Here is a 26,650-nt window from a genome sequence, read left to right as displayed (position 1 = left end):
TTCATTGCTACTGTTAATGCCAGTCTGATTTTAAAAAAGTAAAATGATTTAGTTTTACCATGTTCCCAAAGTATTTTTAGCATAACAGGCAAAATTCCTGTCAGCATTTACAATCATGTTATTTTCTTGAAAGGGGTACCTCTCTAAGCGATTTTTCACCAAACTTCTCCAAAGCACAAAAAAGTTACCTTTAAGACATTGCTCATTTAAAAATCATATGAAGTCTAATTATATTTCCAAAATAAGTAGTTTGCAATCCAGCAAGAATAATGTGGGCCTGAAAAGGATGTCCAAATCCACTAATTTACATTGGTTTGGTTTGGCATGACTTTCAAAGTTCTTGGAATAAAAGGAGGATGGCACGTGACTAATTGTAATTTAGGTAATAGTCCTAGGACTTTGGGTTTGCCGTTCTGTGAGCCATTCTGTAAAATGCTAATCAACTTCAACACTGGACCTATATAATTTATAACTGTTAAAATTCACTGATATGTTCCAGATTATTTTGCAAAATGTAATACCCTTGTTTTTATATGCTTTGTCATTTTCACTCTATTTATGTAATTTAAAAAGTATGATAGCAGGAAAGCATGAGACATTCAAAGCAGGAGCTGCTAATGTCAGAGATCATTATCGTTCACAAGATATATAGTGTTGATATCTTTGAATCCAAGGAGCTTGGAAGTTGTGTCAAGATAGATTCATATTGCATCTAATATGTTTTGCTTTACTCCTTTTTTCTTTCTGGTTTCTGTATTCAGCCACAAAGCAGTTTCTCTGCTGTGACTCAGGTCTACGACCACAGTGGTGGCACAGGTCTGATTTACCCTCCCACTCTCCATCAACCGTACTCCCTCCTTTTATGCCAAAAGAAAGTTGCATTATTACTTTAGGATGAGGCTGCTTTCTTTAAATGATATACTGCTTTCCAATTGTTCATATGCAATATGTCCAATCCATACTGCTTTTTCAAATGGTTTTGATTACTGGACTTAAAAAAATATTATAGAAATTTATGGAAGACCACAGAAAGCACTTCTGCATTATAACTCTAAGAGAAAAAGAAAGTTTTGATTACACGGAATTTCGGCAGTTAAAAACCAGTTTACAACTATGCATTCCAATAGCATTTATAATAATATTTGAAAAGGAAGAGTGCTAACTTCAAAATAGACATACACTTGATTTTGCACCTTGAATAAAGGAATAAGCATATTAAAATGAGGATTAAAAAATAAATAAATAAAATACAGTCAGGATTAAGTCCCTTATTTGCAATTAAATTTTGAAGTTCAAATAATTTTATTTATAATCGACCTCTGATAAGGGTCTAGCTAATTAGCAAAACAAACTTAATTTTTAAAAATATGCATCTCATTTCTATTGTAATAGATATTCATATTTCATCTTTAATCATTATTGCAAATAGGATGATTTGATTGATTCTTTAAAAAGCATATTAGAATTTCTCATTTACAGAACAAAGACCCATTGATGTTTGTATTTTCTAAAATATTCTTTTTCTTAAAATCAACTGATAATCAATGGGAACAAATCAGAGCCACGTTCATTTGATAAAACTTTGTGGTGGCAAGCATCAAAGTGACTTTATTCACCACTCATGGTTCTGATGATGTTTTTCTACTTCCAACTTGAAAACTCTCCTCAAAAGCCCCAAGCATACCATCATGAACATTTTTGTGTAAACACTTCAGGGCCTCTGAGGGTGATTTTAGAGAAGAATTTTAAAATAATTTCCTCAGTAGCTACAAGTTCAAAAAAATTAAGAAAGAAAACTTTGAGAAAGACACACTTGAATATATAATTTTGACATTTTAAAATCTATCACCTTATTTAAAATTTCATAGGTTAAAACTAAGTGCCAAACAGCATCTAATGACAAAGGAAAAAAACTGATCAATAAGTTTTTCATAAATTACTCCTTTAACATTCTGGATGTAAGTACATGAACTTAAGACCAAAATGGACCAATACTAAAGCTAGGAATTAAATATTAGAAAATTATAATTAGGACTATTATCACATTTAAGGTGTCAAGCAGAAATTGTACTTTAAAACAAACAAACTAGAGGAGACTTAGCTTAATGGAGGTATTTTGTGCATCACAAAGAAAAAATATATTTGATTTTTACAAATATATATGTCTTACAAACTTTCACCACTGGCTAACTGGTATCCAGCTTCATCTAGTTCCTCACAATTTACAGTTCTCAGGAAGAGACAGAGTCTCAGTAATTTTCTAGATTATTCTAAAACTATAAACTCACATGAATTAATACATGTGTTAATAGCTATTGCATTTTATTGCCATTATCTCAAGTTACCCTATATTTTATTACATGGAAGAGTAAAAACTATAGTGAATGATTGTCCTAAATTATGCTATTACTACCAATGTTATAAGTTATGTTATTCTACCATAACCTCCCAATGAAATATTTTTCATAATGGCAGAACTGTTCCTAATATAAAGTGTATAAAAATGTAGAGATGGTAAAGCAATAAATGAGCTCCTTTTATATCAGTAAAGAGCTTTGGAAAGCCTTTATTCTGTTATATTATGGTAATAATTTCTACCAATATATTTAATACTACTGTGAATTACAATGGTTATCCATGATGCTGTATCACCTCCATAGAGAAACTGTTGAGATAAGACCTCTGCATCTGCTGGCAATCTCACCTAGGTCTTTCTGAGTGCCCAGAGAATACACACTCTTGACATTACAATTATGTTATCAGCATTTTTAGGTACTATAGTTTTTGACTAAGTGTTTTCTTTTTCATTTTGCCATTTCTTCGTTGTCCTCATAATGTGGTCGTGAAAATGCCTAGATTCCATAAATAGATGTGTGGAAAACAAGTGAATGATTATTGAAATTCACTGCCAGAATAAGTTATTTTAAATTACAGATGACCAGTTCTGAAATAATCTGAAACTCATTTTACCATTTTGCCAAAGGTTATTTTTCTCTCCATAATGAGGCACACCATTACCTATAATATACTAGCATTATATCTGGAGTAGAATTTTTACTCTTTAGTTTCAATTAATCAGACCAAAATATGTTATTCTGTGGAGATCACAGAAAAACAAGAATAGAATAAAGTGGAATACAATAGAATAGAATAGAATAGAATAGAATAGAATAGAATAGAATAGAATAGAAATGGAGAGAAGAAAAGGAGCTGCGGGGAGAAGAGGGAGGAAAGAAGAGAGACAGAAAGGCAGGAAGACAGTAAGCCAGGCCAGTACCAATGTCTCGCAAATGTGTAGACTTATTTTACCTTGTAAAAAAAAAAAAAAAAAAAAAAGGGCAATAATACACAAATGTCTGGAGGTTTCCCCCACCATCCAGTTTGATTCCTATTTTTTCATTGGAAATGAATTTTAAATATAAAATGTAATCACATTCTGCCTACTGCTCTTTTGTGCCTTAATTAGACTCAAATTTATGATGATAATTTTAATTATGACTGAATACTATGATTACTTTATTGGGATTAAAATTTTGAAGATTACATGATTTAGAACATAGAAATTACTTTTCTCTGAGAAGAGATATTTGATGTGATTTACTTCTTGTTTTCATAGCTTTTTTTTTTTTTAATTTTACCATCTCAGTTCTTACATGTGCCAATATAAAATATGCCCTTTTGTTTTCAGGTCTAGATGTTGATGGAATATATCGAGTTAGTGGCAATCTGGCAACAATACAAAAGTTAAGATTTATCGTCAACCAAGGTAGGTGATTTCCACTTCAGACATTTTTTTCAACAGTTTCATATCTAACAATTTTTCAGACTCTGTGCTGCATGTACTATGAATAAAAATAAAACAGGAAAAAAAGAGTGGTAGAAATGAAAAAATTATCAGAAAAATAAAGGATAACCAGTTTATCTAGAAATGAATAGAATATATAGAGGGACAAATTAATAGTTTATGCAAAATAAATCATGAAGGGAACATGTCAAAGTAAAAATGGAGGAAAGAATAGAAAAAGTAAAAGAAAGAAAAATAACCCAGATTCAAAAAATGTTACTGGCTTATAATGGACACTTACTATATGTTGACGAATGGAAGAATGAATGATGGAAAGTGTAAAAGTCGAAATACCAGATATTAGAAAAACATAATAGGTAACAAATTAAATTAGAAAGTACATATGCCATCCAAGAGTTGTAAATTAAAACAATGAGATGCCATTACACACCTGTTAGAATGGCTAAAATACCGACAACTCCAAATGCAGGCTAAGATGCGGAGCAAGAGGACTCTCCTTCATTGCTGGTGGAAATGCAAAATGATTCAGTCACTTTGGAAGACAATTTGGCAGTTTCTTATTAAAATAAACGTATTCTTATTGTATGATCCAGTACTTCTTGGTACTTACCCAAATGAGTTAAAAACTCACGTACACGCAAAAACCTACACACAAATATTTACAGCAGCTTTGTTCATGATTGGCAAACCGAGAATGCAACTAAGATATCCTTCAATAGGTGTAAGGACAAACAAACCATAATGCATCCATACAATGAAATATTATTCAGGGATAAAAAGAAATGAGCTTTCGAGCCATGAAAAGACTTAAAGGAATCTAAATGCATATTGCTGAGTAAAAGAAACCAGTGTAACAATGTGTCATTCCAACAAGATAACATTCTGGGAAAAGGAAAACTTTAGACAGTAAATGATCACTGGAAGCAGTGGGAGGGGTTCGGGGGAAAGAGGGAGAGATGAATAGGTGAGCATAGGGGATTTTGCCGGCAGTCAAACATTTCTGTATGATGCTGCAATTATGCATACATGTCATTACGTATTTGTTAAAACCCATATAATGCAATGCAAAGAGTTAATCCTAATGTAAATTATAATATTTAGTTAATAATAATACATGGAAATCGGCTTATCAATTGTAATAATCTACCCCATTAATACAAGATGTTATTAATAGAGAAAACTTTTGGAAGGGTGAAGAGATGTATGGTAATCCTCTGTACTTTCTACTCAATTTTTCTGTAAACTTAAAACTGCTCTTTAAAAAGTATATTAATTCAAAAAATAAAAATAAAAAATTAGCAAATGAAAAACGAAAAGACCAAAACATCTTAAGTTGGTGTTATAGACAACTCCTGGGTTTTTAGATTTTAAAATCATACAGATGGGGTAGAACTTAGACTTACTGCATGTATCCTTGGCATCTTAACCTCCCTGTGCCTCTGTTGCCTATGAGGAAAAACAGTGGGGGATGCCTTGGAAACATTTGGGAGAATTAAATTGGATAGCATTTATGGCACTGCCTTAGGAATGTGACAGACTCATGTTAGTTTTCCTTTCACTTAAAAACAGTCAATAGTGTCTTCAGAAGAACTCCAAATCCTTGTACTCTAGCTTCCCACTTAGCTTCTATAATAGCTGGCTTCAGGTCCTCTGTTTTTCATAGTACATCTATTTAATATATAAACTGTACTCTCACATTTACATACTGTTGTGTTTTTTAATGTCTTTGCATATGCTCTTCCCTTTACTTTCAATATCCTCCTCTCTTCCTCCCCATCCCACATACACAAGCTTCCAGCCCTGGAAGATTTCTTCGTCTTCTTCTTTCTTTCTTCTTTCTTCTTTCTTTCTTTCTTCTTTCTTCTTCTTTCTTCTTTCTTCTTTTTCTTCTTCTTCTTCTTCTTCTTCTTCTTCTTCTTCTTCTTCTTCTTCTTCTTCTTCTTCCTCCTCCTCCTCCTCCTCCTCCCTCCTCCTCCTCCCTCCTCCTTCTCCCTCCTCCTTCCTCCCTCCTCCCTCCTCCCTCCTCCCTCCTCCCTCCTCCCTCCTCCCTCCTCCCTCCTCCCTCCTCCCTCCTCCCTCCCCCCTCCTCCCTCCTCCTTCCTCCTCCTCCTCCTCTTCCTCCTCCTCCTCTTCTTCTTCTTCTTCTTCTTTTTTTTTTTTTTTTTTGTCAAGGCCCAGATTATAGTAATTTCATTCAAGAATCATCCAGTCAGACTTCTTTTCTGTTCCCCTTACACTGGGTAGCTGAATTTACAGTAGTACATCCACTTCTAACTTTTAAAATTCCATCTATTATAAGACCCATAGATTTAATGCCAACTTTTGGAAAGGATATAATCAAATGTACTCGGTGATTGTATTTCAGAAACATTAAAATTTGTAAGTCTTGGAATCAAAAATAGGATACTGGCTGAAATGTCTGTCTCTTTCACAAATCTCTAAAAAGTTAGGACTTGAATCATCTTTGTATCTTTTCCCATTAACCAGTTCTAGCGTTGGTGTTTTCATACAAGGAGTTCCTCATACAGGGAGTTTTTAATTAATATTTGTTGAACAATGTGTGTGGGTGTTGCAGGTAGGAGAAGTATTAAAACTGGAAAGCATTCAATTCTCCAGCAATTCAACTTGGGTTGAACCAGTCTGTTAAATGTTGATTGCGATACTTTTGGCCAGTTGCCACATGACTCTTGTTTCTAAGAATCTCTGTAACTGAGAATCTCCACAGCTCTGCTTGTTCACTAATGCAATTCTTTGTCCTTCACAATTACTCTTTTCTGGGCAAAACACAGAACTAAACTTTACCTCATTTATTTATATTATTTCCATTTAACTGAATCAGAGTGCCCCCTCTGTGGGTAAAATTTGGACAAATACTCATTCTAGTTTATAACCAGCTAAAATCATTCTTGTAATATATTTCATGCTGAAACGATATCCTGATTGGGATTCTAGACAGCTGGGCAACACATTTCTTCTACAAAGAAGAAATCTCAAAACAGAAGCCATGCTAGAAACAAACACTAGTTGCATTTCCTGCCTTTAAAAAAAATTGTGCTCAGCAGTTTGAAAAGGCAAAGAAAAAAATCTGCAATGAAAATATGAAATCTGTCCATCTCGTCTTTTGCAATCCAAACTTCAGCGTCCTCTGAGGCTATGTAACTGCTCATGTTTCCATGAGAATTGACAATGTAAAGCTGGACAGAGGCCTGAGTTGGTATCTGGTAGCACAGAATTGTCAGTAAACTGTCTTTCTGGTTTATAGCACTGTCAGAATGTAACACACTCAACACAAATTATGCTACATTAGGACCTTTGATACTGGTAACTTTGTCCAAGTTGTGTTATGGAGTTTTTTAAATTAGATGATAAGTAAAATGCATATACCAACCCCTTTCAAAATTTGCTAATCAGATTGTCCATTGAATGCATTTTCTGGACTGGCCCTACAACCTTGTTGCTAATACCATACCTTCTCCTCCCTCTGGGCGAGGACTCCAATAGTAGAGCTGACTTGAAAATAATCAGTGCTGGGTTCAAAGAGATTGTATGTATACATGTGGCCCTCTCTGTATGTGTCTAAAAATATAAGATGGCAATGCAGAGAAAATTCCATGAAAAGCATAAAGTGCTGTGTAAAAGCAGTGCATCCTTTTTTGAAGTCTATGATGAAACATAAATGATTTTGGCATACCTGCCTTGTATTAACACACTTTATTCCCTCTTTATTCACCTTGCACATGTTTCTTTTCTAGAAGCCTCTAAATAAACATTTTTAAACAATTAAGCCCTGCCCACTGATAGACTAGACAAATAACTTATTTTTGAGATTTTCAAGATAGGTGAATTACAATTTATGTATTTCACTAACTTTCTTGAATGCTATAATCATCAGCAATTCTAAATACACCAGTTGAATGATTCAATTTGTTTTGGTTTTCTGTTTGACTCACTAAATCAGTGGGAATTAGATACCCTTATTATATTTCCAGATCAGATGACATGCAAGTTATATTCAAAGTGTTCACTTTTGAAAAGCATTTGCTAATTGTAACTAGTAATGATGATAATAGTAATTATTATCATCAAAGTAAGCAGCATTTTTATAATTTATTATGTGCCAGACATTGTACTGAGTACTTTATTTACATACTTTAATTTAATCCTTTCTTCCATCCCATAGAATAGGCGCTATTATTACTCCCATTTTTACAGATGTAAAAACTGAGGTTCAGATATTAAATAATATCCTGATGTCATACAACATCTAAATGAAGGGGGTAAGACTAGATCACAGATCTGTCTGACTCAGGGTCTATGCTGCAAACCACTGCCATTATTCTGCATTTCCAATTGATCACCTGTTGATTATCTCTTTATAAAAGCAGAGATTAGTCTTTACATGCTGCACATGCTCATTCATGACTTTCCTTTATACCCTGCCCCTTGGTGTTGGTAAGTGATGAGTACTGCCATTGGAGTTTTGCTAAAATTGTTCAAGAGATGCTTGGAAAAACTCCAAACATCACAGTTATGGAAAAGCTTGGCACTGTCATTCTCAATAGGGCTTTATGTATCTACGTTTGGCCCAAGAAACTACTATAACACGCTATTCTATTGCAGCCTTTGCAAAAGGGATGGAGGATTCTCGATTTACTAGGCTGTTGGTGTGTTTGTGAGCAGTGCTCTACCTTGTTCGTTGAATTTGGTGACAGCTTTCAGTGACATTTTGCTGATACAGCTCTTCTGCTCTGTGAATACATTCCCCCAAAGAAAACTGGTCTATGACCTTAGATGTCAACCTGTCATCAGCCTGTGACATTGCATTGACTCTTCAGAATGATCTGTGACCTCCTTACAGTTTTCTTGCATGTGCGGTACTTTGCAAAGGACAGACTTCAGCATGGAAGATGCTGCATGTCTTGAGAACTTTTGACAGAAAGTCTTGGAAATTCCCCCAGGCTAAATTCCCCCTCCTTCCCACATTGACACAGGTTTGAGCTGCCCATCTATGCCTTAGGCTTATTGCCCAAACTACAGATTCAGTTCATACTCACTTGGTATTACTTAGACATCCTCTTTCACCCTTTAAAAAAGGGACAAGAGAGATTGGCATTCTTTTTGGAAAAAGCTAGCTGTGAATCTTCCCAAGTCCATGAGCCAGTGGGAGAGCTATGAAGCATTGCGGGAAGAACCGACTGGGAATTTTCAGAGGGGTGTCTTAGGACACAATTACGAATATTCCCTGTTTTTCTGAACTGAAGGAAATTACTTCTTACCCAGATTTTAGACATGTTCCTTCCCTTCCTTCCTTCCTTCCTTCCTTCCTTCCTTCCTTCCTTCCTTCCTTCCTTCCTTCCTTCTCTTTTCTTTTCTTTTCTTTTCCTTTCTTTTTTTCTTTCTTTCTTTTTCTTTCTTTCTTTTTTGAGAGGGAGCCTCATTCTGTCATCCAGGCTGGCATGCAATGGGGAGATCTCGCCTCATTGCAACTTCCGCCTCTGGGGTTCAAGCAATTCTCCTGCCTCAGCCGCCAGAGTAGCTGGAATTACAGGCATATGCCACTATGCTCGGCTAATATTTGTGTTTTTAGTAGAGATGGGATTTTACCATGTCTCAAACTCCTGGCCTCAAGTGGTCTGCCGCCTCGGCCTCCCAAAGTGCTGGAATGACAGGAGTGAGCCACCACGGCTGGCCGACATGTTTTTCATTTATAGAAAAAAAATTTAAAGAAAAACTCTTAAGGACAACTTTCTCTACTTTTTCAAACAAGGAGGGACAAACTATACAAATTCTATAAATCTACATGACCAATAATCTTGAGCGTGTGTGAGCACATACATGTGTGCATTTGTTGTTTTAAACGAGAGAATTTTTCCATTAATTTATAGTCTTGTAATTGTAGATATTTTTGTCTACCCAGACTTTATTGGCATAATAATCCAAATTAGATATTGGCTTAAAAAGATGGATGTGCTTAGTTTGAACGTGCTAAGAATAAGCTCCGTTTAAAACAAACTATTAGAAAAATTTTGTTTACCAACTGTACCTAAACTACTTTTATATAGGTTTGCACCTTAAAGCAAAGGCAAGCATTAACTTTAGTAGCTATCCCTGTGCTTTTCATATTGTTCACAGCATCAAAAATTGAATAAAAGAGAGAGAAAGGGAGAAAGAATGTGAACAATTGGCAGTTTCATCATGAAATAAGCAATTGGATGAAACAGAAAAAGATCTAAAAAAGGATTTCAAATTTCTGTTCTTATAAAATACCCCTTGTATCAAGTCCATTCATTTTTCTATTAAGTAAGTTTATACTGCCCTCTTATTATTTTTAAAACGAGGTATTTCCTTAAGCCTACTCTACTCTCACCGCCAACCACAGCAACAACAAAACAAACTGTGTTACACGCTTTATGCCAATCTGCAGGGTGGTTTTTTGGTAAGTTGAATCATTGATATTGCACCTTTTTGGCTTTCATGTGACAAGATTATCTTTTAACAATGATTTATTTTTTCCATTAAAGTTGAAAAGATCACTTGATCATAAAAGAGCCAGACTCTAACATCGTTCAGGGCTTTAGAAACTTTCTTAGACCTCATTTTTCAGCTACATCGAGCAAGGGAGCTCAAAGACTATTGATGAAGCTTGTATTGTTTTCTAGCTGCCTAAGAAAATGTATTGGCATTAATAAATAATGCTGAACACAGAGGTCAAAACAACAAGTTATTCATGTTCATGCACATTTACATATTTTCTGGTTTTATATTCCAAAAGTAAGCATATGAATCCTGTTAGTCTCCAAGTCACACAAATCCTGGCTACTTATTTTAAAGCAAAACTCTTCCACACATTTATTGTGGATTGTATTTTCTAATTAATTACATATCAACCAATAAGGAGCTGACGTAATGGAGTTGTAAAATGAAGACAGACACCATCTAATGGAGAAAAGTACTAGGTGAATTTAAAGGATTGACCTCTTATCTTGATTCTGAACTATTTGTAAGCCTGATAGAAACTATTTTAACCTCTTTAAATCACAAACTCTTCATTTCAAAAATGGGAATAATAATGAAAATATGAGGATTTTAAAAACTGAATCAGCCAGGGGATAGTTATTATTAACTTTAAGATGACAGGTAGATAGATGAAATTGGATAAAGATTATATTTTCTTATTAATGACATATAATAATTTATAATCAAATATGGTTTTTGCCTTCCACATGATTTAATTTTCTTGATGGTAATTGGAAGAAAAACCAAATACAACTTTGGAAACTCCTTACTATCCAGTGATTGAAATCATTGCTAGCCAAATTCTTAGGCCTTCAGAATTCTTGGATACAAAAGAGAAAATTTCATATTGTCAATATGTTTTGAGAATGTTCTAAATTGCAAAAATAGCTTCACATTCATTGGAGAAGGAAAGTGAAATCTAATGAAATTTTAACTATTAATTCAGTTGTGGCTTTTCTATTATATAGAAATTAAATTAGTCAGAGCTATGTAACTACTAATCCCCAAGAAAAAACCCATAAGATATTTACAAAATTCTGTTATGATCATGATCATCATCCTCATCACAAATCATTGCCATAACTATCAAAATTATAAGTAGTTATTAAAAGCTTCATAGAAAAACTATGAAGTTTTTCTTCTTGGTTTACTTCTGCTATAACAATACTCTGTAACACTGGTTCCCAGCCTTGACTGCGTATCAGAATTGTATTGCATATCTCCTGCTGCCTAACCGTATTACTGCCAACTTAGCTACCTAAAGCAATACAAATTTATTATCTCACAGTTTCTGTGGGTCAGAAGTCTGGGCACAGCTTAGCTGAATCCTCTGCAAGGCTGCAATCAAGGTGTCAGCCATAGGTGGGTTCTCATCTAGAGGCTCAACTGAGGAAAAGTCTGCTTCCAGGTTCACATGGTCATTGGCAGGATTGAGTTTCTTGGGGGTTGTTGGACTGAAGGCCTCAATCTATCATTGGTTGTTGGCCAAAAGCCTTATGGACCATCTCCCTACATGGCAGCTTCTTTCACCAAAGCAGAAAGGGAGAGACAGATTATTAGTAAAGCAAAAGTTATAATCCCACGTAACACAATCATGAAGGTTACATCCCGTCACCTTTGCTATCTACTGTTGGTTAGAAGCAATTCATAGTTCCCATCTTACTTCCTAAAAGAGGGGGTTATACAAGGTATAAATACAAGAAAGGGGGGGATAATTGGGGGTCATCTTAGAACCTGAATGCCATAAGAATCAACTGGGAGAACTTTTCAAAAATAAGTATTTTTGAAGCTCATTCACTAAAAACTCCAATGTAAAAGTCTACAGTTTGAGCTGTAAGTAAGTATTTTAAAAGAAAAACCCCCCAGACTAGTAGAGCCCATAGCCAGGTTTGGAAACCCCTTCACAACCGCAAGCTAGTTTTATTCCGGTTCTCTAGTGGAGACATGACTTACCAAGACGTAACATATACAAGATTTGCATTTGAAAAAAGCAGAAATAGACCCTGAATGCCTATTTTGATAACCAATTTTCTAGTGAAAGGAAGTCTTCTTTTTGGCAATTGATTAATAATATTCACAAACTTTTACGAACTGTGTCATTATATAACTAAAAACTACCATGGATATATTATGTATGTTTTAATATGATTAAAATTACATGTTTTACCATCACAATCATTTTCCAAGGTTGTGAGTTCTCAAATAAATGAAAATAAAAGGTGCTTTCCCTAACCATTTGCTAACAAAACTAAGAGGTATATAGTATGGAAAAATAGAATAAATTAGGTCATTGCTGATAATAGGAGCATTTAATGGAGAATCTACTAAATGACAGATACTCAAAAGTTAGAGGTATCTCTGACCCTTATAGAAGTTTGCAAGCTAGATAAACTTTCTTATTCACATTATTCACATAGAAAGTCATATTTCAGAAAAATTAAGTAACTCTTCTAAGGCCACAAAATTAATACAGTATTGAAGCCAGAAAGTGAACCTATTTTAAACTTACTCCCAAAAATATATTGCCTGGTGGCTGGATTCAGTTTACCATGGGGAAGGGGGCAGAGAGACATTATCATCTTTTTAACATTAAGGAATCCCAAATCACTTATTCTCATTATAATACTGTATTTTCCAGGTGTTCAGCCTGTGGGACCCTTTATAAGAAAAAAAATCCATTTTTAATTATCCTTTTAATAAATAACCCCCAAATGCTTTGGGGATTATCAAGAGTAGGAAACTTGATTCATTTTTGTATATCCAGCATAGCAAAGTGCCTGCCACTTTGAATGTATGAAATAAAGGTTTGCTTCTACAAAATAAAATAAGAGAATGATTAACATCTAATATAAACCAACTCTGTATAAAATAACTTCATTAGTACATTATTTTAGGTTCCATTTTCTCAGCAAAGAAAACTCAAGCTATGTTTTACATTATATTTTCTCCCAGATGCCTATAAATTAGCACTTAATTTTAGACTGGATAAAAGAAATGAATGGGGGATCCTATATCCCCATTTTCTGTCTCAACAAAACAAAGCTTGAAGCAAGATAACTTACTGTCCCTCAACATAGTATGTTATTAGCAACTGAACATGTCAGGCATGATATTGGAAATAGTGGCATAGCCTGGCATGCCATCTCAGCCCTCCAAAATGTTGGGAATGACTATTTAGGGTTGGATAAATGGCAATGAAACCATAGTGCTCTTGCTAACCCCTAGGCCCTGAATTTTGAAAGTATGTCTTTTGTTTTTGTTTTCACACAAGGATCCCTGTTGCTGGTAATTACAGCTTTAGTGACTCACATATATTTATATAGCACCTCTTTTCCAAGGTGCCCCATGTACTTTGGAAACATTTCCTAAGGAAAGTGTGCTGTAGGAAAAAACTATTCTCATCTTCTTAAAGCTGTTCCTGAAAAGGAAAGTAACAGTTGCAGAGATGGGAAGAAATTTTTTTTCAGGTCCCTGAGCACAACGTGAAGATAAATATTCAAAGTTAACAAATGCAGGGCTAAAGCAACATTCAAACTAAGGTCTGAATGACTTAGAGCCATACATATTTTATTATGCTCTCCTGGATATGGACCCATTGGAGAAATGATGGCAGATAGCCTTACCTGCTTCTCTCCTCTCTGAGGGTCCCAGTGCAGCAGGATTAATATGGAAAGGAGAGATGAACTCCATAAAATAAGATTTTAGCTTTGACATCATTCATTTGACAGATGCTTAAAGAGCTCCTACTAGGTGCCAGGCAGTATGTGGGACACCAGAAATACAGCAGTGAATAGGACAAATGACCTTTCCATTCACATAGAGCCTCCATGTGCATGAACTTTGTAATCTCTCACCTAAGAACCCTGATGATGGGTTCAATGTGAATTAGTGAGAAAATACTAGGATCTGCAGGCATCCGAAATCTGCTCCCTCCTCTCTCTCTCTGACCTCACTGTGTAGCTTTCTTTCCTTCTCAATATTTTCAACGCCATGGCTTCCTTTCTTCCTCAGATTCATCAAGCTCGTCTTCTTCCTGGGGCTTTTGCCTTTGCTCCTGTCTACCAGAATTAAGTTTCCAGCAGATCCCCACAAGATACCCTCCTCTCCACAGTCAGGTCACATGCTCAGGAAGCCCTTCCCTGAATAACAAGTCTGAGACCTGCCTTCATTGTACCCACCCAGCCACTATCTTTCCCAGTATTGTGTTTAACTTTCTTCAGAGCACATGCTCTCTCAAACTACCTTGATTCTTTATCCATCACCTCAGTGCCTGCATTCCTCCTCCACACTGTAGCATCTATGTAAGCAGGACCTTCCCTGTCTTGGTCTCCTCAGTATCCCCAGCTCTTACTATGCCTTCAAATAAAAGCTTTTTGAATATGAATGAATCTAACAAGTGCATTAATAAGTTATGTTGGGCCACCAGCAAAGGCTAGGCTCTGATCAAAAAGTAGCCTTTAGCTCTCAAGACCACAACCTAGACCCAGGAAAACATACAACCCCAAAAGAATATCTTGAGAATTTGAGAGTTGCTGTCCAATCAGTCCAGTGGAAGATGTTCCTCTTCCCAACTCTCACCTCCCACCTCCACCTGAACTCACCATCTGCCAGCCCAACTGAATACATTGGAAAGACTTGGGAAGAAGAGGAAGCTGCCAGGCTTGGAAGATCAGAGCCAGCCCTGCCAGCTTGGTCCTTTAGTCCAAAAAAGACTGCCTAGACAATGGAGGGACCCCTAAGCCCAGGTGATACTAAAGCCACATTTAGGGTCTTATGTGAATTATGTGAATTTCTAATCCCTTTCAGTGAGATGGATTTTTGCCAAGCCCCCGTCAGCCCCATATCTCACCACACCTCATCTTCCATTTGCCAGAGAACGCCTCTGGCTCAAATTACAAGTGAATGTCCTGGTCTTGCTATGGCACCAATGAAGTAATATAAGCTGAAAAATATATTAGAATAATCAGGAAAGGAGGGAAATGAGTTAAGAATATAAAATAAGGCCTAAAACATTGGCCGAAAGGAAGACTTCAAATGAAAATTTATTCATTCAAAAGTATTTCTTGAAAACCTTTTATGAACCTGGCTCTCTTCTGAGTACCAAACAGAGCCTAGGAAAATCAGGCTCTGGTGGATCATCCATTTTGGTGTCAAGAGATACATAATAAACAAATACACAATATGATTTTAGATTATATCAGAATTTATAATCAAGGTTGTGATGTGATGTGATAAAGAATAACTGATAGGGACAAGTGAGGTAGCCCTTGATTAGGTGACCTGAGAAAGTCTTTTTGAGGAAGAACCATTTGAGTAAAGCTTTGATGTGATAGGAAGCAGGGAGCCATGGAGACATGTGGGGAGAGAGCAAAGCAGAGAAACTTTGGTTCTGGGGAATGAGGGCTTTCGTGATATCAGGACATGCAGAAGACCAGAGGGATGGACAAAACCAGGCCAGGTAGTCCTTGCCAGTTGAGATTAGAAGATTGGCTTTTACTATAAGCTCAGTGGAAGGTCAGTGGGGTGTAGGGCAGCAGTAAGAAGAAAATTAGCTGAAGTTATTTGTGTATTTGATTTATAATTATTCAATTGACTAAGAGAAGAATGAATTGTAGGGAGAAAGAGTAGATACAGGGTACCGGTTAGAAGGTTGTTACGGTAATACAGTCAAGCTATAATAATGGTAGCTGACTTATATGAGGGAAACCTTCATATTCTATTTGGCTTATTTTCCGTATGCCTTTTAAACCATTTCCTTTAAACAATAAAATATAGAGAGAATAGTGGCCCAGGAGTTAGAAAGCCTAGGTCAATTTTCATGTCACCTCTTAATAATTGTGTCATCTTGCCCAAGTCATTTAACCTCCCTAGGTCAATTTTAGTATCTTTGAAGCAAGAATATCTTTTAAGATGAGTCAATCACATGAGATAATAAACCTGTTACAGTGGAAAATGCTACACCATATGGAAGTTATATCTAAATGTGTCCCTCACAACTGTCCTAATGAAGATATCTATTGTAATATAATGAAGTATAACATTTTTTAAGGGAAAGAGTATTTTATAAAGAAAGGGCTTATCTCAATTTCTTCTTGGATTATTTAAATGTCACTCAAATTTTCCCTGGAACCTCCCTCTAATCCCCAAGAATCACTCCTCATTTTAAATCCTATGTTTACAATTTTAACTATTGAATCTACAATAATCTCATATTGTGTATGTTATATATCATTGGTGAAAATCACATGCTTATATCTTATCTTCACACACTAAACATTTTTGAAGGACAGAGTTTCTGTCTTTAAAATCTGTCTGTCCTGCTTTACTTAGAAGAATACCTTGCACTTGATAGAAGCACTACACATTTTAATTTGTTGATTGATTCCATTCATAATTGGACCATTCCTTTTATAAAGAAGGTGAGGCATTTTGCATATGCTAGAGATTAGTCTCAAAATGAACTATTTTTCTCTGTGTACTATTGAACTCAGTTCCAAAAACAATAGCAAGAAATACATAAAATGTTAGCATTAGATATTGGTGATTTTTACTGTCTTCTTTTTCTAAAACTCTTTCCCAATTTCCTGCAATTTACACATATTTATTTTGAAAATGAATATTAAAAGAGGGAAGAAAATAAATGCCTTGTTTCAAAGAATTAGGTCAAATTCTTTTTTAACAGAAGAGAGTTTTCAGAACATGCCAAGAGAATATCAGTATTTGAATTCTCTAAAGCAGGGGTTTCCAACCCTCAGGCAAGGGACCAGTACCAGACCGTGGCTTGTTAGGACCCTGGTGGCACAGTAGGGGGCTGAACGACAGGTGAGAGAGCAATACCGCCTGAGCACTGCCACCTGTCAGATTAGCAGTGGCATTAGTTTCTCATAGGATCACAAATCCTATTGCAAGCGGTGCATGGGAGGGATCTAGGTTGCATGCTCTTAAGAGAATCTAACGCCTAATGATCTGTCACTGTCTTCCATCACCCGCAGATGGGACTGTTTAGTTGCAGGAAAATAAGCTTGAGGCTCCCACTGATTCTGCATTATGGTGAGCATGTAATAGTAATAGAAATGAAGTGCACAATCAATGGAATGTGCTTGGATCATCCTGAAACCATACTCCGCCCCTTACAATCCGTGGAAAAATTGTCTTCCATGAAACTGGTCCCTGGTGCCAAAAAGGTTGGGGACCACTGCTCTAAAGCACTGGAAATGCTATCTCACTAAATCTTTGTAAGAAAGCTACCCACTTTATAGATGAACTAAAGTCCCTATGAGTTTAAATGAATTGCTAAGAGTTGCATTTGTTCATTCAGCTGAGATTTTGAGAAGGCATTATGTGTTTCCTGGTAATCTAGAGAGAAGGTGGCATTAAAGCCAGGCCATGGTCTTCTACCATCCATGTGATTCTAAAAAGCCCATGGAATAATTCCCCTTAAATAGCAGCAGGTATTGGTGGCATCTGTCTTTCTGGCTGTTTTGACATCTTCTCATCCTTTATGCTTCTCCAGATTGTTTGTCCTTATGTGGTTTTCTCAGTCCTGGGCTACATTTTTTTGAGCAAGTCCTCTACTCTCCCTTCTTGTTAGTCTATTCATTTCATGTCTGGCAACCATAAGGGGCTCACTCACCATTCTTTGCTCAGGATGTTGGAATTCAATATCCCATCAGTCCTGGGGGCTGGAGTATGTGTGCATATTATTATTTGATAGGTCCCAGCAGAACAGTCTTTCAGAGCAAGAGGCACATCATCAGTGGTTTTGCTGACAGATGAGCTCACCTCCTTGACACAGATCTCATGATTCTTGGCATAAATCTCGACAAGAATTAGCTGCTTCTTCCACTATGTTTCCATAGCACGTTGTACCTGTTTTTCAGTATTGGTTTTAGTCTATTTCATATGCCACCTCTCTCCCTTTCCTGACTGTTAGATGCTGGAGAGTGAACTATTTTTCAGTTTCATTTGGTGTCCTCCCTATGCCCATCATGTGCCATGTTCATTGTAGGTTTTCAGGAAAGCTGTGCCTGAAAGATGCTCTTACTTCTGGTTGTCAAAATACTCTGCATTACAATTCTACCCGATAAAGATCTACCTGCCTTAAAATCATCACCTACCTCTATGTGCCTTTGGAGCCTTCATATCACCCCTGACACCTGTAAGATACTGAATCTTAATCAGCCCACTTTCTCCATAGTCATACTGCATGCACCAAGCCATCTGCCCCATTACTCTCTCCCTCTCCCTTTCCCTTTCACTGTTCTCAGCATTATCATCCCCATCTCTCAAGAGCCTGCTCTGACTTTCTAAGGTGATCATTTGTTAATCTGAGTCCAGTAGGTCATGCTCCTTGCTACTCCTGGGGATATAAGGTAAGAGACCTCATAACATCAGGCCAATTGTGAGGATTTCAGGTCTCTACATAAGCTGTATTCAACAGTAATGTGGACTCATCTCAAAACACACCACTTAGACAACTATAAAGCCAGCTTACCTGAAATTTTCTTTTTCTGACTCAAGAAATTTGTCTCTGTCATATGTTTGTTTTTACTTCTGAATTAACGTAGCCATTCTGAATCCTAAATCCACATGTGATTTCAGAGATCACTAGTCTCACTACTAAGAGGTTACTTAGGAATACTTCCAAATTAAAAACTTTAAAATATAAAACCTACAACCAAAACACAAAGGGCCATATTGAGAACAATGCAAAGTCCTTTAAAAGTGGTAAAGGATACTAGCTAGATAAATTCAAATCTCTAGATTACAAAAATGGAAATTCACAAATTTAAAAAAAATCCTCTAGATACCTTTACATCTGTTTCTTCATTTATTCCATTGTGTGTGTTTATAGAAGAAACAATATTCAGGTACTTTTAATCTTACTGGGATAAGAAATGGAAATGCTACAGTGCAGCTTCATGACTCAAAAGTCTGTAACTGGTATTAATGAACTTTTAAAATGCTAATTTTAATGCTTACTCCAACAGAAAGATGCCTTAAAGCAAAACGTCACATTTCTTATCTGCTAAAAGCAATGCGTTTTGCATCCCTTACAAAATAAAATGGTTGAAATAAGGTTTTTAAAGGGCTTAAAGTTTCAAGGACTTCTCTTGTTCTTCTAGAGAAAAGAAATTTACAAAATCACATCCATTAATGGTCCCTCTGCTAGAAAATGAAAATACTTCCAAACATGTTCCACTCCAGGAAAATCAAAAATAACATGTAAACTACAAATATATTAGCCAATTGAGAATATTTATTAACTAAATAATTTAATAATAAAGAAAATGCCTACTTGATTAATTGTTACAGAGTAAAAATTACAATAAAACTGTCTTGATCAGTGCTTTGCAGAAGCGCCATTACTGTCTGTGCAGTTGTTTAACAAGGATTTAATTGGAAAGATAAGTGAATGCACATTTAAAAGTATTGTTAATTTGCTTTATAATCACCCCATCCTTCACAGTATTGACAGCACAAGGAACAAACCCCTTTCTGTTTTACAAGTATTATTTTCCATATGTGCACAATAAATTCTGAAGCAGTAATTGGAAATTTTATGAGATCCAACATACCTAGTATAGTGGGTTTGGAGGTGCACTCTTCCTTTACAAGAGGTAACTCAGTTCTAGTTGTTGGAAATGAGTGACAAATCTCTGATTTATATATTTCCTTTATCCATGTTTGTTCAGACTAATATTTGGTCCATTGCTAGAGAAGGTTGCCTCTCTTATATTTTATGTCTAATAAAATGAAGATTGAGAGGAGAAAAAAATCTGGATTATTTTTAGTCTGTGACTATTTGTATTACTTTCTTGAAAATGTGCATTGTCAGTGGAGATTTTCACCAAGGATGGTTTTCAGACTGAGGCTGAACCAGATCACCTATATCTGAAAATAACTGTACCTGAACCTATTAAAGAAGACAAGAAAAAGGAAAAGAACATCTATGATTGATATCTACCTCTACAGCCACACAGATACTCACTCACACACACCTGTTTAGAGTTTGGAATCATCTGGTCAAAAATCTAATCAGTGTGATTTGCAAAACAATGTGAGTGTAATGCCTCAGAAGTCTAAGATGTGGCAACCTTGACACCCAAGTTTCCAATGTACAAAGCCCAGAGACCTTCTTTATTGGTGAAAGAGCCTAAAGCTACTTTGGAAGTAGGTCATTTGTTCAGTCCAATGGGGAGAGAATGTTAGGGTGCTTTGTTTATTGACTGATTCTCAAGGAGTCACAATCTCTAGGATTTATTTCAAAAGAAAAAGGATGAAAATATGAGCCTCTTCTTGAAAATCACGAACTGCTAATTAAACCTATTTTGAAGGCAACAGTTGTTCGAATCCTCTCTATTGATAAAGGCTGCCCACTTAGTTATGATGAGCAGGGAGTGTCTCCAAAGTGTCTTATGCCAGTGACAGTAAAAGCATGAAAAAAATATTGGGAACATGCTAAATATCCCTCGGCCATGCCCCCATTAGCTAGAATTGGTAGAAATATATTTAGGTTTGGTTAACTACAGATTTTTTTTTCCTGTAGGCAGCAAACACTTCAACTATAAAAGCTTAGAAATGTCTTTTGAGGAAAGTTTTCATTAGAATCCTTTGCAATGTAAACCTCTTTGCCCTCTTGACAAAATGTGCTACCTTATGTATTGTCATGGGAACAATTATTTTTATCTTTAGTTTGATTATGCCTCTAAATCTCTAAACTCTCACATTTACATCAGTTTGTTGTGCTTACAGAGTAAAATAGATATATATTGAGTTTCACATGTCTAGAGGTTTTCCAATAAATGCTAACATCCAATCACTAATACCAACTCACAAATCACATAACTCTATTTTTTCACTCTGACACATGTATATATATATTTCTCTAGTAAAAATTCTTAGTGCTGAGTTTAACTCTCCCTATATGTGTAAGTACTTGTGTGTTGTAAAAGCTGTGCACAGACACAGATATGTATACACTTCAAAGGTTCGTTTTACTTCTTTTTCAAATTTCTCCATTGGAGGCATGGATTTTTGAACTGTTTATCTCTGGTGAAAATGTCTTTGGGACCAAGACCTTTATATGCCCCATTTCAACTAGACAGAGCTGAGACTAGTGTAATAATGAAACGTCCAGCTGTCCTTTAATTAACTAAAATGAGGGAAATGTAATACTTTGATGAGAGAACCAGGATTCTGTGAGGGATAATGAGAAGACTATATGTTTCTGTGCCTTCCTGCATATGACACAGCCATGGGGTGCAGGAAAGAGGAGGCATTTTTATGCCCCAGTAGGGGGAGCTTTCTTTTCCCTACTGTAAGGACAGCATGGTGCATGTGTTTACACTTGCCATCCTAAAATGCAGACTTTTCATTTTCATTTTGCAAGTGGGAAATTTCACAATGTGATGGGCACATTACTCTTCTTAGCGACACATTTTGTGCAAACTCATTTGGGAAAGAATAGGAAATTTAGAATACTGCCTTCATATTTCTTCTGGAAATGTTAGCCTGAATCCATTATTTCCAAACCTGATGAGGATTACAGTTCATTTGTATTTCACAGCAACCCATATTGTATTCTGTTTTGTGAAGTAAATAAGAGATGATACCGTTCAAACAGAGCCTGTATTTTGCTTTCCATTTTAATAGTCTTATTCTGGGGGCAAAAGGGAAGGAAAGGGAGGCAGAGAGCAGAATACTCAATTTAGCCTTCTCTAGATGGAAGGAATGTGTTATTCTGACAAAGAAGTGCCCTGAATTATTTTATAAATAATCTAAACTGGAGGAGGTGGAACACAAACTCACTTAGGTCACTGAGTATATCCATATTCAAATGACATTATAAAAAGCACTGTTCATTAACACCCAAATCTCTATCTCTTATTTAACTATGTTTAAAATACTCATGGACTAACCTGATTTGACAGCAGTGTAGGTGGATGCTTATGTGCCACTGAAGGGAATTCTTGACAAAATAATTTCCCACCAGCATTTCACTGTGCTTGAGATGCCACGATTAGAAAATCAATTCATTGGCTGAGGCAGGAAAGGCAAATAATTTCACCTCTTACACTAAGTACAGTTGTTTATTGGTGACAGACTAGATGCTTGTGTTAAGAAGGATACTGAAGGATTGTCCTAAATAAGAGAGAAAGAGTTCTGTCATCTGATGGATCACATTAATGATGTATGGCATTGATATTATTTTTTTTAAGTGCCTGAATATGCATGCCATGCACTTGATATGTTTCTGGTTTCAGATATTGGACTAAGAAAAATGGACTATTATAATACAAATACCATATGAGGCTTATGCTTTATAGAAATAATTGTGAACACAAATCTTTTATTCTGGAAGGACATCATATAACCTAGTATACCTTCGAGGGAATATAGCAAAGAACAGGAAACTTCGGAAGAATCAGAAGAAGGGAGGACTATACGATAAAGAACAAAGAACTCAGGGGGAGCTGAGTTAGATTAAAAAGCCACCTTTTACTTAACTATTTACCAGCAGTTTTTCACCCACTGACCAAATTTCTTTCTTGATATAAAGTATGACTAGACTATTTTAGTTGACTCTATTTCAAATATTGAGGTTATTTCTATTGTAATGAAATTACAAAATAATCCTCTATTGAAGAAATGTCCCAGCTCGATTAATGATTTTAGCTGATGACAATAGTGACGATCTTTCTGTCTTCTTCCCTACTTTACCTTTACTTACTTTGGGCTCACATTGGTGAGATTTTTCATTAAGACAAATTCTTAGGCCCTGAAAAAAAGTAAATGAAACCCACTCAATATTCGATTTAACTCATCTGTTGACTTTGAACATGCGCGTATACCATTCCTTATAAGAGCTAAAGTGTAATCCCCTTCACTAGAGACTATAAATAAATGTTGACTTTCGATTTCTTGACGTATTTGGTCTTTCAATATAGGAGAATGCTGCAGCTGAAAAATAAAGCAGTAAATAAAACATACAAGTGAATCAGTTAGGACTCTTCTGATTTTAAGGGACAAAAAAATGGGGGTTTCCTTTATGTTACTGAAAAATTCCGGAAGTGATGCAGCTTCAAGCATAACTACATTCTGAAGCTTAAACAGCATCCTAGGGCCTAGTCTCTCTCAGTCTCTCAGCTTTGCTCTTTTCCCTTTAGCTTCATACTCAGATTTTGCATGGTTGTAAAATGACCACGAGCAGTTCTAGATCAACATGATCCCTGCTTCTAGTCCTTCAGGAAATTCCTTTCCCAATGTACCTATGGTTAACCAAAATTGTGTCAATAACTCATCCCTGAATCAATCACTGTGGCTAAGGAAATAGAATGCACTGATTGGCTTACAATAAGGTAACAAGTGCTCTATGTGGAGGTGGAGGAAGAATCCCATCCAGAATTCAGGAACTGAGGTAAAAGAAGGATACTTCCCAGAGGAAACCTGGTACACTGTGTTCAGAAATTAGATGTTCTCTGCAATGAGTAAGTGAATTTTTGCAGTTAAGACAACAAATGCCATCCTGTACAGATCAGAAGAGATGTCAGACCTCTCAGGTAATTCTCTTACTTTCAAGCAGTCATTGAACATGTTTAAAACTCTTTAGATGAATTAATTTTGCAGGGTTTGGGAGACCTTTAGAGATACTCAGTAATTGCTTTGGGAGCTGATGTACACAAACCTTGCAGCAATTGATTGATTCAGGAAAGGGGTAATCATGTCCAAGGTAAGTTGGTTTGCTAGCTCAGGTGTAGCATGGACCCTCACATGTCCTGAGCATTTCATTTATACATAATGTTTGGAATGTTTTAGGAGTGAAAACAGCATGCTTTCAGGGTCTTTTAGGCAACCAACATTGAAAAGAAAAAAAAAAAACTATCATTAAAGCCAACCACGTATTAGCATTCAAGTACCAAGATATAGGATAGAAAATTACAACACAGAGTATGAAAGAGGAAAGATTTAACTTTCAATGGGCAACAGTAAATATTGGGAGGGCCAGAATAATGATGTAGAATTATCTAGATGAAAATCTTGTCAAGGACTGATAGCAAATTCGGTCCAGCAAAGGGCCAGGGAGAGTAATGTTGAGATCTTTGATGAGTCTAGGCCATCTAGAAAGCACCAGTGACCCTCTACACTTTAAAAAAAAAAAAGGCGGGGGGGGCATTTTTTCGGTTGATAATTTTGGTCCTTGTTAGTGGCCTCCGTGCAGAAGAAGATGCCTTTATTCAAGAAGAGAAAACTGTTTACCGTTTTTGTTGTATCAGGGACACATGACAAAGCATTCAAGTATAATGCAAATAATTGCAAACTGATGTATCCAGCAGTTTAAAAATTGAATAAATAATTTAGCTTTTACACATGGGCAACTCTTGCTAAAAAACTATGAATCAGAACTCTTCTGTTTGAATCTATTTTATTTTGTTAATAGATGAGCTAATATGATAGGCATTTAATTGTATAATGTATTATTAGCCATTTTCTTTGGCATACCATTAACTTTAAATAATATTAATATTTAACATTTCATAGTACATATTACAAAGTTATTTTTTCCAGCTGAACAGAAAATGTGCATTGATAGTAAATCTCTTTAAAGTGGGTTTTAAGATGCTCAGTATGCAAAACCTGTTCCATTTATACTGTTTGATCAGAAATACTCAAAATGCCAGAGCATAATAAGGCAAATGCTATAAGATGACAATGATGCCAAAATTGTATTATGATTGTGTATTCAAATACAATGTATTGCATAATTAAGCATAATTATATAATTTGAATATTTAAGAGAGCATTTAAAATGTGATAGGAAGCATCTATGTATATCAACTTCTCAGGATGGTTAAATCAGAGAGTATAAAGTTGCAATTAATATTTGTTACTGAATGAAAAGCTAATTCAGATACAAGTTTGCATGGAGAACAATTGTAGCCAACTCAAAATCATAGGTACTAACTTTGTGTCATTACAATTGAATCTGTTTTAATTTGAGGACCACGTTTTTCTGTCCCTGAAGAACCACCTTTAGTTAGTTGAGTTAGAGCTCAGTGTTCTTAGGATGGATGCAGGATGCCTGGGATAGATGATGCTCTTTGTTCCATGGATATCAGTTGTGCCCTTAATTCAGACCAGCGTTCACAGATAGGTGTGCCTATGATTGTGAGGGAGCTGGTCCAGAAAGAATAAATGGAGCAACTCAAATTCATCTCTGATTCCAGCAAGACTGCCCAAAGGCTATGCCCCACTTAGTGTAAATCAGCCAGATCTTTTTGTTGCGGAAGGCAGTGCTGATCATGCAACTTAAGTAGAAGATGAAGCTTGATTTCTTGTTAAATATTTTGGGTGTATACTTTTAAGGGAGCAAGAATTAAGATTCTGAGCTTTTCCAGCCCTCCCTGCACAGAGCTTTTTTTTCTCCATTACCAGCACTGAAACATTTGTTCTATTAAGAAAGAACACTGGGAGTTAAAGAAAAGTTCTTTTATTTCTAATTCTGCCTAAATTTTCAATGATGTGAATACAAGCCTAACAGTCCAGGCTTATGGCATAGTCTAAAATTGGAGTAGAAACTTGAGCAATTTTTTTCTACTTCATTTTATGTAATGGTGACTTAATTAGGGGCTAAAGACAGGTGAAAGAAGTTGTCCCAATACAGAGTACTTGATCGGTCAATTTTTTCAGAGATTTGTGCCGTTGCAATTAAATAGGAAATGAAAAGACAAAATTTGACTAAAGATTTCCTGTATCTGTTAGTACGAAAACCAGATAAATTTCTCCAGAGGTCAAGATGTTCTCCAGAAGCTGACCACATCCAATTATTTCCAGCCTACATCCAACATGCATCTTATGCTCCTGCAGGCAAATACAATTATTACAGGCAGAGAATGGTATGTTTATTTCCACCTCGATGACTTGCTGATGACAACAGATTCTGTATTCTGGATCTCTTCTTTTCCTGAAATTCTCTTGCTTAGCCCATTTTTCAAAATTCCACTGAGGTTTCAAATTCCTGTGATGAATTTAGTTCATTTTCTTACTCATTTTGCATTTCGTACTCACTTTTGCATTTATTTTTTAAATTTAAATATGCATTTATCACAAGTATTTTCATACCTTAAAATATTTAATATTTTAATATCTTAAAATAAATTATCCTAGTTTTTGGTTTCCTGTATCATTACAAATATATTAGTACATAATTCTAATTAATATATGTAATTTTCCCTTTATACTAATTCATGCACTTATGCTTTGTCTTCCCAACCAAAACTATCTAGATCCTCATAGATAGGATCATATTTGACTTTTATATTTTTTAAC

At 35.7% G+C, this 26,650-nt stretch overlaps 1 protein-coding gene across 2 annotated transcripts in view; it reads left to right on the top strand.

Moving 5' to 3' along the window:
- The window catches only part of ARHGAP15 (Rho GTPase activating protein 15), a 660,617-nt gene that overhangs the window by 436,983 nt on the left and 196,984 nt on the right, over positions 1-26,650 (top strand). For both annotated transcript variants that reach the window (XM_002749466.5, XM_054257664.2), the window contains exon 11: positions 3,689-3,766. In XM_002749466.5, the coding sequence (XP_002749512.2) occupies positions 3,689-3,766 (78 nt within the window). The remainder of the gene's footprint in view (positions 1-3,688; positions 3,767-26,650) is intronic.

The sequence above is a fragment of the Callithrix jacchus genome, chromosome 6, assembly GCF_049354715.1.
Source record: "Callithrix jacchus isolate 240 chromosome 6, calJac240_pri, whole genome shotgun sequence".
Classification (NCBI taxonomy): Eukaryota; Metazoa; Chordata; class Mammalia; order Primates; family Cebidae; genus Callithrix; species Callithrix jacchus.
The sequence above is the reverse complement of the archived record's forward strand: the minus strand, read 5'-3'. Positions and strand labels throughout refer to the sequence as shown.